Source organism: Perca flavescens, chromosome 16, assembly GCF_004354835.1.
Source record: "Perca flavescens isolate YP-PL-M2 chromosome 16, PFLA_1.0, whole genome shotgun sequence".
In the NCBI taxonomy this organism is placed as follows: Eukaryota; Metazoa; Chordata; class Actinopteri; order Perciformes; family Percidae; genus Perca; species Perca flavescens.
The window spans coordinates 21,872,367-21,886,591 of NC_041346.1; the positions used below are offsets into that span (position 1 = coordinate 21,872,367).

Here is a 14,225-nt window from a genome sequence, read left to right on the forward strand (position 1 = left end):
GGTTTCAGAGTTTAGCCTGCAGCTGAAAAAAACACATTTCAACCAGACATGTAGGATGAGCATGCTGATGAAGTGCGTCACAAAAGAATAAAGCAGCCTCTGTCTGTGTGTTGCTGCTTTTGGTGCATGGACAGCAGCACGTGTGTGATTTAATGCAGGCCTGAGTACAGGCTGTGCAGAAAGGTCTGTTATTGGATACTCACCCTGGGTGGTTATGCTGTTACTGGCCGTCTGCCAGCAGAGAACACCAACATCATCTTACTTCATTTAGACCTAACGGGAGGCTCAGCACAGCTGAATGGACCATGAGACTTTTACGATTGTAGCCAATATAAAGATGTAACAGTTTGGGCCTAATTACCATAATATGCAATACAATATAATTATCCAATACTAAAAGAGAATTAAAGAAAATGTTGATGACTTTTGGCTCACTCGAAACTGCATTCAAGATATTTAGGATTAACTATTATAAGGCCTAATATGGAGGGAAATGTGGCTGAAACAAACACTGACTGCTACACAGACTGTCAAAAGCCAGGCATTTGTTATAAAAAGTCAAAATAATGGAGAAATGGGTTAAGAGTGTATTGGTTGGGTTTTATTGAACACAGTATTTATTAAGCCATATCAATAGTGTACACTTACTTAATGTACCGTCAAAGAAACTGCAGCCATCTAGGGGTTAAATTTAGTAAATTTAACTAAAGGGCAGTGATTGGTCAAAAATGTGTTGATACTGCTCTGTAACAAGCGTGCCATCCAGAGGCTTGATGGTGCAAAGGACTGCAGTCTGATACTTTTATTAGTTTAAATGATAACCAGTAGGTGGCACTATATTGTTTCTTGTGAGTAGAGTAGAATAGAATACAACAAGATCATTATGACCACACAATCAAGGGCAGGTGAAATTTGTTTCTGGTAAATGTATGTACAATATATAAAACCCAGAGCAGCACATACTGACATAGTAAACATTTGTACAGTAACCAGACAAATACACATACATGATGCACAGTGCACATATAGTACTGTAATGGCAGTATTCTAAATATAATAGTGTTTCTCCAAAACATCCCAGCAAAACTATTCCAAACTCATTTATTTACAGTTTGTGTATGTGTATACTACTCTGTTTGCAATTAATAAGAATTAGAATTGGGTTTGCAATAGTAGGTTCTGGTTTAACATAAGGTTAAAATAATATATGTAAATGTTTCTCAACAGTAAGCACAATAAACATGACTGAAAAAAAAGAAAATTATTTAATATTGACATAAACACTTACAACCATTAACATCTCATACTTAAATTCTTTATATAACGGAGAACGTTTGCATCTTTTGCATCACTCTGGTTGCTTTTTGAATCAAGCAGAGCACAGATGATATCTGGCAGATTTACAATAAATGTCTCTTAGTGCTTAACAAAGCTGGATTCACACACGCAAAAAGTGATCCTCATCTGCTTCTATCATCACTTTCAAATACCTTCACAACTAAAACAAGAAAATCACATAATATCACATTTAAAAAAAAAAACTAAAGAAAGGAAAGGAATAGAAATCTATAACACAGAAGAACTTAAAGAGGGAGGTTCAACTCTGGAAGACAGTTACTAGATTTGTAAGCCAGTGGTAAATAATTATGAATAACTTACAAACTATTTTATGGATTATGGTTATAATACAAGCAAGACTCACACATTGAGATGAGCTTTTAAGTATGCTAACAACCTATCATGTAAAACAACCAATATACTAATAGTCAGTGATCCATATAGATTAAACAATGGTGGAACGTAACTAAATACATTTACTCTAACTACTACTACTACTACGACTAAAATACAAATTTGACATACATGTACTTTCTATTTTACTTTCTAATTTTTACTTCTACTCCACTGCATGCAGAAACATAACAACATATGAAGAGCTTGTAAAATATGATATTTTGTTACAGATTAAAGTATCCAATATTAAATTAATAAATAAACAAAATTAATTGGCAACAATTTTAACAATTATTTAAGTTTTTTTTTTTAAACATTTCATGGTTCCAGCTTCACATACGTGAGAATTCACTGCTTTTCCTTTTTAATAATTTAATATTTTCGATGTTTGGACTATAGTGAAGGTATGAATTTGGGTTTGGAGAACTTGTGACGGCATTTCTCACTATTTTCAATTGTTTTACAACAATTGATGAATCGTATTGTATGTAAAATAGTTAAAGATCAACTAACTAGAACAGTTACATGCTGTGTACACTTTAATGCATGAGTAATAATAATAATACCATGATATGATGCACAATAGTATAACAGTCACAGGGGCCACTATTTTGCTTTGAGTACTTTTACTTTTACTTTAAAACTTTTAGTACATTTTCTTGATTATACTTACATAGTGTTACTTAAACTTTTCAATGCAGGACTTAAGTACTAAGTAAAAGATCTGAGTACTTCTTCTATCGCTGTCACTTTATCTGCCACCTTCTTGGTTGGACTGATTTGGTTTCCTCTGCCAGAAGGTGACCAAAAAGGGAGGACATTTAAGAACTTTGTCCCCGAGGACATCTTCCTGGGCGACAACCTGTACGCAGAAGGACGCCCCCGCCTTCTCTGTGCTGAAGTGCGGCGTGACGTCGTATCGGAGGCCACAGTTGTCTGCGATTATGCTGGGGCTGTTGTGTGCGAGCAGTATGGTGGCAGTGGGGACAGTGGTTTTGACTTCCAGCTGCTCATGTCCATCTGCAGATACATCAACAGGCAGCACGACGTAGGCATGCTGAAAGCTCTCTCCAATGGTGCACTTGAGCTCCGTAGACCAACAGTATTCCCCGAGGTCTCCTAGGAAGAGAAACTATTTTATGAAAGCCTATACGCAGCCGATTTTATGTGCTACATAAAACTGTTGCATTGACATACAGTAAGAGAGAGGAACAGAGGGTAAACCATACTAGAGTTGAAAATGTGACTCCTTACCATCTTTTTTTGTACATTTTATTAATATAAATTTTTCAATACAACAATATAAAGACAAGCACATACAAAATAGACAACATAAGACAAGAAACCATAAAAAACAACAAAAACAGACAGCAAGCACTCACTCAGTACACAGAAAACAAAATGTGCATTTACAGCACATGTTAATTCATTAGACGAGATGCCCCAAAATGTCCTCACATAATGACTCCTTACCTTCTGTGGAATCTTTAAGCCGTATATTATGATTGTCCTGAAGTTGCAATTTCTTGATGTACGTCATCCCAGTGCACTCCATCAAACAGTCTGTTATTTGTGTCCCAGTGTTGGAGACTGGTTTCAGCAACGTTTCCTTTTCTGAACATTCAACTGCCCCTACAACCAGCAGAAGGGAGGACAGTATGCCAAAAGACACCCACGCAATGAAATATCCTGACATTCTGTCTGGTATCAATAAATTCAATTGCTGGCAATGTTGAAACTATTGGCCCAAATCTGTCTGTCCTCTTGTAGAGTAGTTGCTTGACTGTAGTTCCAGATCAATATCTTGCTTGCACAACTTGACAATTAGATTCCACTGCAGCCAAGAAAAGATACAAACACAGGCACAGCAGATGAAAACGCTGAAGACTTTTCAAAAGTGCGCAAGATGTTGTTCTTCCCCTGACCAGATTCTGGTTTCCTGGAGTACGGTGCCAACTTTTTTTGCCAACATTTCTTCCTCTGCTATTTTCCTCCTTCTAGACTACCAGCCACATAATAAAGATTGCCATGAAAAATTGAGACTAAAAAGAAATCAGGAAATCGGTACAAATGATTAGGATGCCATAGCAGGGTCATAAGTAATTAAAACATTTTACATTGGATCTAAAAGGAATTGATTGAGTTGAGGTGCTATATCACTGATAAGTTGTAGTCCACTTGTGAAAAATACTTGCAAAAGTGAATGGTGAGGTAACTTTGTAAAGCCAGCGTGAGCATGTAATAAATGGCACTAACTAACTAAATGTTCAAAGACCCATATGGGAAAAAAACAAGAACTCTGCTTCATTAATTATTATTTGGTGAACCCAGTCTTCTCCTATTACTTTCCCTGCAAAAACTGTTTGACTCTCAACATGGCAAGCATATACTTAATTTATAATTAGTTGTAGATTTTTCATGACATAAAAAAAAACAATGACACATATTTTGATTTGAATAAATTGACTTCATGGCCATAAGATAAGTCATTTCACAGATCAGAGAAGAGACATCTGGCCTGTGCAAGGATTTGGCTCTGCACAGTCTCACATTTTTGGAGAGAACACTCAGTAACAGTTGGTAGCTTTAAATAGCACGCTGTAATGAGATGCATTTAAAGATAAACTGTTAGCTTTTATTACACGCTTTTATTGTCCTGCCTATTCTATATAAAGTAAGTTTATTGGTTAACTGGTAATTAAACACAATAGCACACAAATGCAGATTGTAATTTTAGATCAATAACTTGTGATTAAGATCATCATTAGTTTTACCATTAAAATATTAATTGATCAGTTTTATATTTGGCTGGCTCAACAGGTCTGTAATGGCACATTCTGGTTAGAATGGAGAGACAGGAATGCAAAACTGAGAGAGACTTTGCTTTGGTTACCACGCTCAGTGTTGAATACACACTAAAAGGATCTAAGATAAGTGTAGTGAGAGAAGATATGTCTGCAGATATGTCTGCATAATGTCTGCATTTAATGTGTTATCTACCTTTTCTGTATTTTATGCGTTTTTCAAAAGTGTGCAAGATGTTGTTCTTCCCCTGACCAGATTCTGGTTTCCTGGAGTACAGTGACAACTTTTGTTGCCAACATTTCTTCCTCTGCTATTTTCCTCCTTCTAGACTACCAGCCACATAATAAAGATTGCCATGAAAAACTGAGACTAAAAAAATGTCTATTTCAATCATCTTTATTAAAAGAATTGTAAGCAAGAAATCAGGAAATCGGTACAAATGATTAGGATGCCATAGCAGGGTCATAAGTAATTAAAACATTTTACATTGGATCTAAAAGGAATTGATTGAGTTGAGGTGCTATATCACTGATAAGTTGTAGTCCACTTGTGAAAAATACTTGCAAAAGTGAATGGTGAGGTAACTTTGTAAAGCCAGTGTGAGCATGTAACAAAATGGCACTAACTAACTAAATGTTCAAAGACCCATATGGGAAAAAAACAAGAACTCTGCTTCATAAAAAAATACACATCATACAAAATGTTATGGATTCATTCACAACTTAACAGAAAAAAAGAATATAACAGACACTGAAATGCTCTAAAAGTTAAAATCAGCTGTAGGCAAAAATAATACAATAAATCAACTGACTGTTTTCTTCTAATCACAATTTAGACACACATCTTCATTTTGATTATGTTGTCGGCACGCCTTGATCTTTAATTACATTACTTTACTGGTCAAAGTAACACATCATAGCAAAGCACTTTTAATGTGATATAACAAAGTATATATATATATATATATATATATATATATATATGTCAAGAGAAAGTACTATTATTTTTCTATAAATATGTTTCACACCTTGTAATTATGATTTATTTTACAATTACAGTTTTTTGGGGGTTTGCAGGGCAGCATTATCGAATTTATTTTTGTATCTTTTCCAGCAGTTGAAACATGAAAATGGAGCACAGCCAATGGATATTTGTAGAAAAGCACAGCAGATGTTCGTACTCAGGAGAAATTGATACGTTCAGTTTTAGGTGCAGGGATTTATTTGGTGAACCCAGTCTTCTCCTATTACTCTCCCTGCAAAAACTGTTTGACTTTCAACATGGCAAGCATATACTTAATTTATAATTAGTTGTAGATTTTTCATGACATAAAAAAAAAACAATGACACATATTTTGATTTGAATAAATTGACTTCATGGCCATAAGATAAGTCATTTCACAGATCAGAGAAGAGACATCTGGCCTGTGCAAGGATTTGGCTCTGCACAGTCTCACATTTTTGGAGAGAACACTCAGTAACAGTTGGTAGCTTTAAATAGCACGCTGTAATGAGATGCATTTAAAGATAAACTGTTAGCTTTTATTACACGCTTTTATTGTCCTGCCTATTCTATATAAAGTAAGTTTATTGGTTAACTGGTAATTAAACACAATAGCACACAAATGCAGATTGTAATTTTAGATCAATAATGTGTGATTAAGATCATCATCAATTTTACCACTAAAATATTAATTGATCAGTTTTATATTTGGCTGGCTCAACAGGTCTGTAATGGCACATTCTGGTTAGAATGGAGAGACAGGAATGCAAAACTGAGAGAGACTTTGCTTTAGTTACCACGCTCAGTGTTGAATACACACTAAAAGGATCTAAGATAAGTGTAGTGAGAGAAGATATGTCAGCATATAATGTATTATCTACCTTTTCTGTATTTTATGCGTTTTTGTGTGGGCCAGATGGCTCATACTGAGGACAATAAAACAAACTTTACTCTCTGCTGGGCTGCTGGAGGTTACCCGGGCCACAGCCACAGCTGCGGGTCAGCTGCACGGATGAAATGACGAGGGTGCGAAATTCATCCATGTAGACGACAGGCACCATTTCCTGGGAAGTGGGCTGACAACACGGCACCTGGAGAGGAATAAAGAGAGGGGGAGTAAGGCCACTGCAGAAACTGCCCAACAAGACTAAACAAAAGATTGACTTGTATTTAAGTTTTTTTTCCTTCTAAGGTATAAAGTTCTTGTTCTTCTAGTGAAGACAAATTGATATAGTAATAGACATTTACGCTGACTGCAGAAAAGAAAATGCAAACAGTTGTTTCATGGTATAGTGGAGGTGGCATATACGCAAAAAAAAAAAAAAATAAAGAATAATTTAACCAATGCCAATGAGATTAACAAAAAGATAAAACAAAATTCCAAAAGTGGTTGTTTAAAATGCATATTTTAAAAGATGCATGCTGGAACCAAAAAGTTATGCCATCTTCTGTTTCCATAACACATATCTGCTGTCACACTGCAATAATTTCTGATTGACCAACTTTGGGGAGTGTCTTAGCTTGTATTTGCTACATTTGTGTTGCCAGAAGGACAAAACTGGCTTATCTATTGGCAGCTGGTTCACCTCCTGAACACACCAAGGTAAATTATGTGCTTTTGTAGCTCCAAGACACTGGAACTCAGGCACAGTGCAAAGTAAATAAGTACATAGACACAAGCAATGCACTTGAGTTGTAAAAGAGGGTGGAAACTACTATAAAGTATCTATGTATGTAAATGTATATCAGTACAACATAAGGTAATTGGGGTTTGCAGACACTTATTTCAATATTCAAATGTTAGATAATTATACCTGTGAGTTGGCATCCTGGACATTGGTGTGGGATGATGGACATTGCTCAGTGTTAACTTCATGGTTGCACAGTGCACACTTAACGATGGTAAGGCTGGCAGGATGGATCACCCAGTTGTCCCATCCCAAGTCTGGTAAACATAAGAACTGATATTAGAGTACATGCATTACTATATCTCTTCATGTCGATATGCATGCACACACTCGTACATACATACACATTGTTGCATACCTTTCATGAAGACCTCAGAGGCCATGGAACAGCACTTCAGGCTTGTACAGTTTGCAACATCAGGTGACACAGACTGGCCAGAGGAGGCTGGAACTTAAAGGACATGGAGAAAAGACACTTTTGGCTGCGTTTGACTTTGAAAAGGCCACTAAGGATTAATAACAGGCTGGGAAAAATTAGGATCTACAGTAGTTTCTTTGAATTTTGTTTTCCACTTACCTACAGTATCCTTGGCTCTGTGAGCAACCGTGCTGAAGGTGTTCCTCCATTGCTCTCTGACACCATCCAGCCCACCAGCAGGCAACTGTGGCTCAGCCTGCAAGTTGAGAGTCTCGAGAAGACCCTTCCTGATGGACTGCAATGACCCACTCTGGCCCCTGAACATCACATATCACTCAGGTTATTTAAGTGCATAATATTACAAATTATTGCACACGTGCATGTGTTAGTATCTGCATATGACAGACACCCAGGCGTGGGTCTAGAGGGGGGGCCCAGCCCTGGTCATACCAATGAATGACATGACTATCCAAATGTTTGCCTTAAGAGCCCATAGAACATGTGTATTGTATTTGGATACACATTTGGTTGAAAATAAAAATTATACCTAAAATAAAACAAGTGAAATTAATAATGAATGTGATGCGTTTTATTTAGCAAATTACATTGTGTTGTTCTATCCTATCCAATATTTCTAAGCAGATTTTTCTATGCTGTATTCTGATAAATCCTCTGGGATTTATGGTAATTTATGGTGACTAATTATTGTTCCCATCCCCCGTGCCATTGCACACCCAAAAAATCCTGGAATCCTCCCTGCAGACACCCTCACTCAATACCCTCTAGGAACTGTGGAAGCACTTTACAGATGTTTGGTTAAGCCAAGTGAGAAGAGAGTTCTGTTGAAGAGTGAATGATTACACTGCTAAACATTAAACAAAACAGTGTGTTACATCTTTGCACAACATTCTCAGAAACCCAAATGGTCTCTGAATTATACCCATAATCTATTATTACCCTGGGGAAAAGGCCTCAGCACGCATACATCTCGTTACATGACTTTAAAATACATGTATAATAACTGTGACCTAACAAGATGTTTCGCAATTCTTTGGAGAATCTTGAGGAAAATAGTTTTAAATGATTCCTGCATGTCAATGCTAACAAAAACAAAAAGTTGGATACTGACCTGTGATGGGAAACAGGCGAGTTAACAGAGGATGCAGGTTCTTCCTTGGATGGCTGCAAAACAAATGCAATCACCACTGAAGAGCCCAGAAGCATCGTGATGACTATGAACGCAAAAGACATGGTGCATGAGCCGGACGGTCACTCTGTAGATCAACTGCTTTTGGAGTCAAAGTCACGACGGAGTGTTGGTTGTGTGCGTCTGGTTGGAGGAGGAGAGAGGAGTGAGCAGACAGTGATGCTGCACTAGGTATAGTTTGTCAGGGCCTGGGAACCTAGGTTTTTATCTCTTGTACCCTAGCTTGGCCTTGAGATACTTAACATTGTGTGTAGTTTAGCCAACCAATGTAGTACAATTTGTAACCAAATTCCTTCCTTCCTATTATAGAGATTTCCCCTTTTGACGCTCCTTATGCAGCAAAATAAATAATCTTATTACATACTACTAGTATTGTATACGCTCAGTGGCCACTTCTTTTGTTATAAAACTCATGTTTAGTTTTGTTGACATTGGTGGAAATGTGTCCATTCAATTATGTTTACGACACAAATTGCCCTCTGTGACAAATAATAAATTGATTGATTGATCATTTATGTTTATTACTTAGCTATCAGATAAAGATGGTGTTGTACTGGACTACATTTATATTTTTGTCCTCCCTATTTACACACATGAGGTGGAGCAGAATATTAAAAACAATTCTGTATATAATATGACCTCAATGCTAAAACATACTTTAACACCTCTATGACAGTATCAAAAAAACCTTAACTTTAAAGGCATCGTAAAAGTCAACTTTATGACAGAACAGTGCTATTGGATTGCATTAGGCTGTACAGGTGTCACTTTGTGTATATTTTGCATCAGCTTGTTCCAGTTCAGTTCAATTCAGTTTATTCTTTGTCCCAGAAGGGCAATTTGTGTGCAGCAGGAAGACATCACATGGAAATATACACCACAACCACACAATACATACATACAGCAATAAGCAGCAATAGCAGAAATTATGTTGGGGACATAATAAAAAGTAATAATCAATAATAATAATACATTTAAAAGAAATACAGGGATAACTAAGATGAACAAACAAACGAGGAATAAACCAATGGATCTTTATTATGTTTACATTGAGCTAAATATTCACGGTTACAATATACAGTACCAGTCAAAACACACTGTTTCATTAAATAAAAAAAATGAGTTAGTGTCCCAAGCTTTGCCCTGACGTATTTGGTATTTTTGGACACTTATTACAATATTTGGCTGCACATTATGAGTTTGCAAAGAGTGACCCACTGGCAGGCCACTGCTTTGTAAGAGTTGGTAACACCCTAACCCCCATTCAGAGAGTGACAAGACACCAAAGAATCTGAAAACCATAAAACACAAGCTGGCCTTTCATTTCTGCACATGTGCAATCAACTCCCACTTTTTGGCCAGACATGAAAGGCAGAAATCTCCTCTGATGAACATATTAACATTAGTCCCCGGCAGTTGTCATTCAAGGACGAGATCTTGGAGAGAAAGAAATGTAACACAAAGCAATAATGGGTACTGCAGGTGATGTTGCTATCTCAGAGGCCAGAGACATGCAAAGAATGGTAACTTCAGGCCTCTCCTCACTGAGGAATAAACTGGGTCACAGCTAACTTTCCCATGTAGCCCAAAATACACAGCTTATCTGTTGCAGTTGCAGTGTACTTTGTATAATCAAATCATAATTCATCAACAGTGCCACAGGAATTCCTGGTACAAGCTGATACAAGACTTTGACAATGTTTTCTGCAGCTAATATTAAATCGGATGATTCCGAGGTGAGGATTATGTTCATTACTGCTGGTCTGCACTGATGCAGATAACATAATAAACTATACATATGTATATATAGTTTCTAATTAAATTTCAGAGAAAAATGTTGCACTTTTTATTCCACCACACATCAGACAGCTATAGTTACTAATTATTTCCCAGATTCAGATTTTACATACAAAGCATTTGATAAAGTCATAGTTGGGGGCTCTTGTCACGTTTCAGATGTCTGTGAGTTTCAGCAGTTCAAAGAAAGATTGAAGATCATTCATCACGACTCCTTAGATTTATCTTGTTATCCTTTAGAGGGGCCCGACCCCCAGGTTGGGAGCCACTAAACCAAAATACCAACAGGAAATGTATATAAAGTAGTTAAAACTAGCTCCACCTCAACCAGCTACAACAGCTAAATGTTGCTTACACATCAGTATTAACAATGTAATAATATAGTATATGATAATTTAACAGTCAGTTTTTGGTTTAAGTACTTTTACCTTTGATAGTTTAAGTAAATTCTGCTTTGTACTTTGTTTGAATGCAGGCCTTTTACTTGTAATGGAGTATTTTCAAAGTGTGGTTTTGCTACTTTTAGGTAACTAAAGGATCTGAATATGTCTTCCTTCACTTTAAAATTAAATCCTTGGTAAGAACATATCTGGGAATCAGAACACAAATGTTCGACAGGTCTCAACAACACTGTGAAGATCTCATCATCTTCAGGTCTCGACTTCTCAGTGCTGGAACACTTTCAGAAATGACAAAAAACATTCCTCAGCAGAGTTTTAGTGGTGATTGTTACGACATGCACATACAGACTAAGAGGGTAACTCCAGTGATATTCTATGTTTCTTACTGTAAACAAATCCATGAAGAGTTAAATTATTCTGCTAGTATGTGTTGTCTGATTATTCCTCTGTACCAAAGGCTCAATGTTGTTTTAAGCCCCCAACGTTTCCTTCCAGGCAGCGCTGCGGCACCTAACCCTAACCCTAACCATTGCCTAATCCTAGTGCCTTCCAGGCAGCGCTGCCTAGAAGGAGACGTTGGGGGCTTACAACACTGATAAACGTACCAAAGACCTCCATTGTTGTACAAAAACTATTAAAAACACAGTGTCAAACTTCGAATGGAGTTGGAAATTGGCTACAGATAATAAATATAACCAAATATAAGATCGACTAGTGTTGTTTACATATCTAGGGGTGCATGTGAGTAAATACACAAGTAGATCCTGCCTTGTGTCAATGGTTCAGGCAGCTGGAGGTGGTGTAATGGGGTGAGGGATACTTTTTGGCACACATTGGGCCTCTTAGTACTAATTGAGCATTGTTTAAATGCAACAGCCTACTTGAGTATTACTGCTGATCATGTCCAACCCTTTATGAGCACAGTGTACCCATCTTCTAATGGCTACTTCTCAAACTGGTTTCTTGAACATGACAGTCCACTGTTCCTTAAATGTCCTCCACAGTCACCAGATCTCAATCCAATATAGCACCTTACAGTATACGTAGATATATTGTATTGTATGTTAAATTGCATTGTCCCTATCAAATAAAATAGCATTTAATTGAATTATTGTGGGCCGGATTAACAAATGTTGGTTTTAGTCTTTTCGTGGGATTCGTTGTACAATAATAACACACACATGCACATTACACACACACACCTGAAGTCACTGTGGGATACTGTAGATTTCATGCTCCTGTAACCATGCATGAATGAGCGGAGTCCTTGAGTTATCAGACGTCTCCCACCACTTTCTTGTTGTAGTACAGCTGGGAGTCACACCACAGACAGCTGCTGCTGGCCAGGATCACAAAGGGCCTTTCTAAACAGATGAAGGGCTGTGGAGGATGCAATGTGCAGATGTTCCACAAGCAGACAACACAGAGGACATTCTTGAAAGTTATTTCAACACACAAAATACATTATAAAAAATGTACCTTTTTGTACTCTAGTATACTATAGTTTCATATGGGAAAAAAAGCTTTATGAAAGCTTTGAAAAACAGAATTTTTTTGGTATGAGGACTTGTTGTAAACAGAACTAAACAACTCTTAGGGTGTGATTCTCAAAATTAGAACAAGATAAAAATGTTTCAAAAATTAGAATTGCTGGTTTTAAATGATTTAACTGTTAACAGCTAACCAGCTTTAAAATTATTTGAACAACACAAACATACTGAGTAAAGACAGGGACGATATTGATGTTCTATGTGCAACTTTTCTAATGCACATATTGCTTGTCTTCACCTAATACTTGTTCTACAAATATCAGATTTTTCTTGACGTTTTTATAACCCATATGGCAAATTGTTGTTCTGAGGCAACAAAGAAAATGTGGGTGGTGGTGATTGGTACATTACCAGAAGAACCCAACCTTCCAAAAAATTGGGTGAAATATTAAAAAATAGATGGTTTATGGTGTTTCTATAACTATGTCTACCATCTGTCTACCGAACGTAAATTGATTAAGAAATGTGTCTGTATTTATAGAAAATAGACAGGTCCAGACTAGCCAGGGGTCAAATAAACTGTTAATGGAGATAATATTGATGTTATTATTATCGTATGAGTCACAACAATGACACAGGCCTTGAGCAGAGGCCAACACAACCTCCTTTCAAAACAGACGCTGCCCTTTATCAGAGCCTTCATCCGTTTATTAAGCGTAGATGCCAGCCGTAGTAAGGTTTAATCCTAATCCACTTGCATCTTGTTTTGTTATAGTGATCACGGGGCCTTTCCCAAGACAGTTAGCTCTGCTATTCACAAGCTACTCAGCCAGTGTTGCGTTTGTGATGGATGGGAGTGTGTAGCTGCAGAGAGGGGACTTCCAATTAAAACATTACAGCAACTGGGACCTTTGCTGCTGTGCCTGGGAAATGAAAAGGTCTAATTGATAACGCATGCTTTATTTGTAATTGTTTTCCCCTCCAAATGATAACAGTGTGGGTGGCAAGTTTGTAGAAAAAAAATTACAAGGTTTCTTTAAAGGCGTAGAAAAAGGGAGGGTAGGTCATGAAGGAAAGGTAACGTGGTCAGGTAAGGTTCCTTTGGACCAATCCGGTACTTGATTTTTATTTGGCTGTTGATTGTTTTACAATATTGTTTGGTAATATTTACTTTTAATAGGCACTTTAGACAAGTGTGTATTCTATCCATACATTTGCAATTAAGTTGTAAAACATCCTGTAGTTAGAAGAAATAATGCGGGGGGAAAAGAAAATGTGTTATGTAGAATCTCAGACTCACTCATGCAAGTATCTTTATCTTTAACAGTGAAAACAGCAAAGGGTCATGGGATGTGGCATGGGAAAAACTCAACTACAGCTGAAGAAATGTGACAGAGGTGTGCGGTCTTTATCTAAATCATTCTACTGAATAGTCAAATGTTCCCTTTTATTGCAATAATTTTATGTCAGTGTGATTGCCATTTTTCATTTCTAGTGAGCATCTCAGTTCCAGGTAAATATTAGTTTAATTCCATCAGGCTTTACACTCAGTATCGATAAAAAAAAGAAAGATTAGCAGTTTTAATTAGCAGTGTTTGCTTACTTTTGCATCTCTCAATTTTTCTGCACACTGTGAAGCTGCCACTGGTAAGTCTGCCCATCTAGATCTGACATAGGGAATTA

General features: G+C 36.9%; 1 protein-coding gene across 1 annotated transcript; it reads right to left on the reverse strand.

Moving 5' to 3' along the window:
- Window positions 1-4,919: 4,919 nt before the first annotated feature.
- Window positions 4,920-9,062, reverse strand: gsdf (gonadal somatic cell derived factor). The gene is made up of 5 exons (XM_028601028.1): window positions 8,777-9,062; window positions 7,807-7,964; window positions 7,588-7,680; window positions 7,356-7,486; window positions 4,920-6,632 (listed from the first exon to the last, which is right to left on the reverse strand). The coding sequence occupies exons 1-5, from the start codon at window positions 8,896-8,898 to the stop codon at window positions 6,489-6,491; spliced, it is 648 nt and encodes a 215-aa protein (XP_028456829.1). The 5' UTR covers window positions 8,899-9,062; the 3' UTR covers window positions 4,920-6,488.
- Window positions 9,063-14,225: the final 5,163 nt, after the last annotated feature.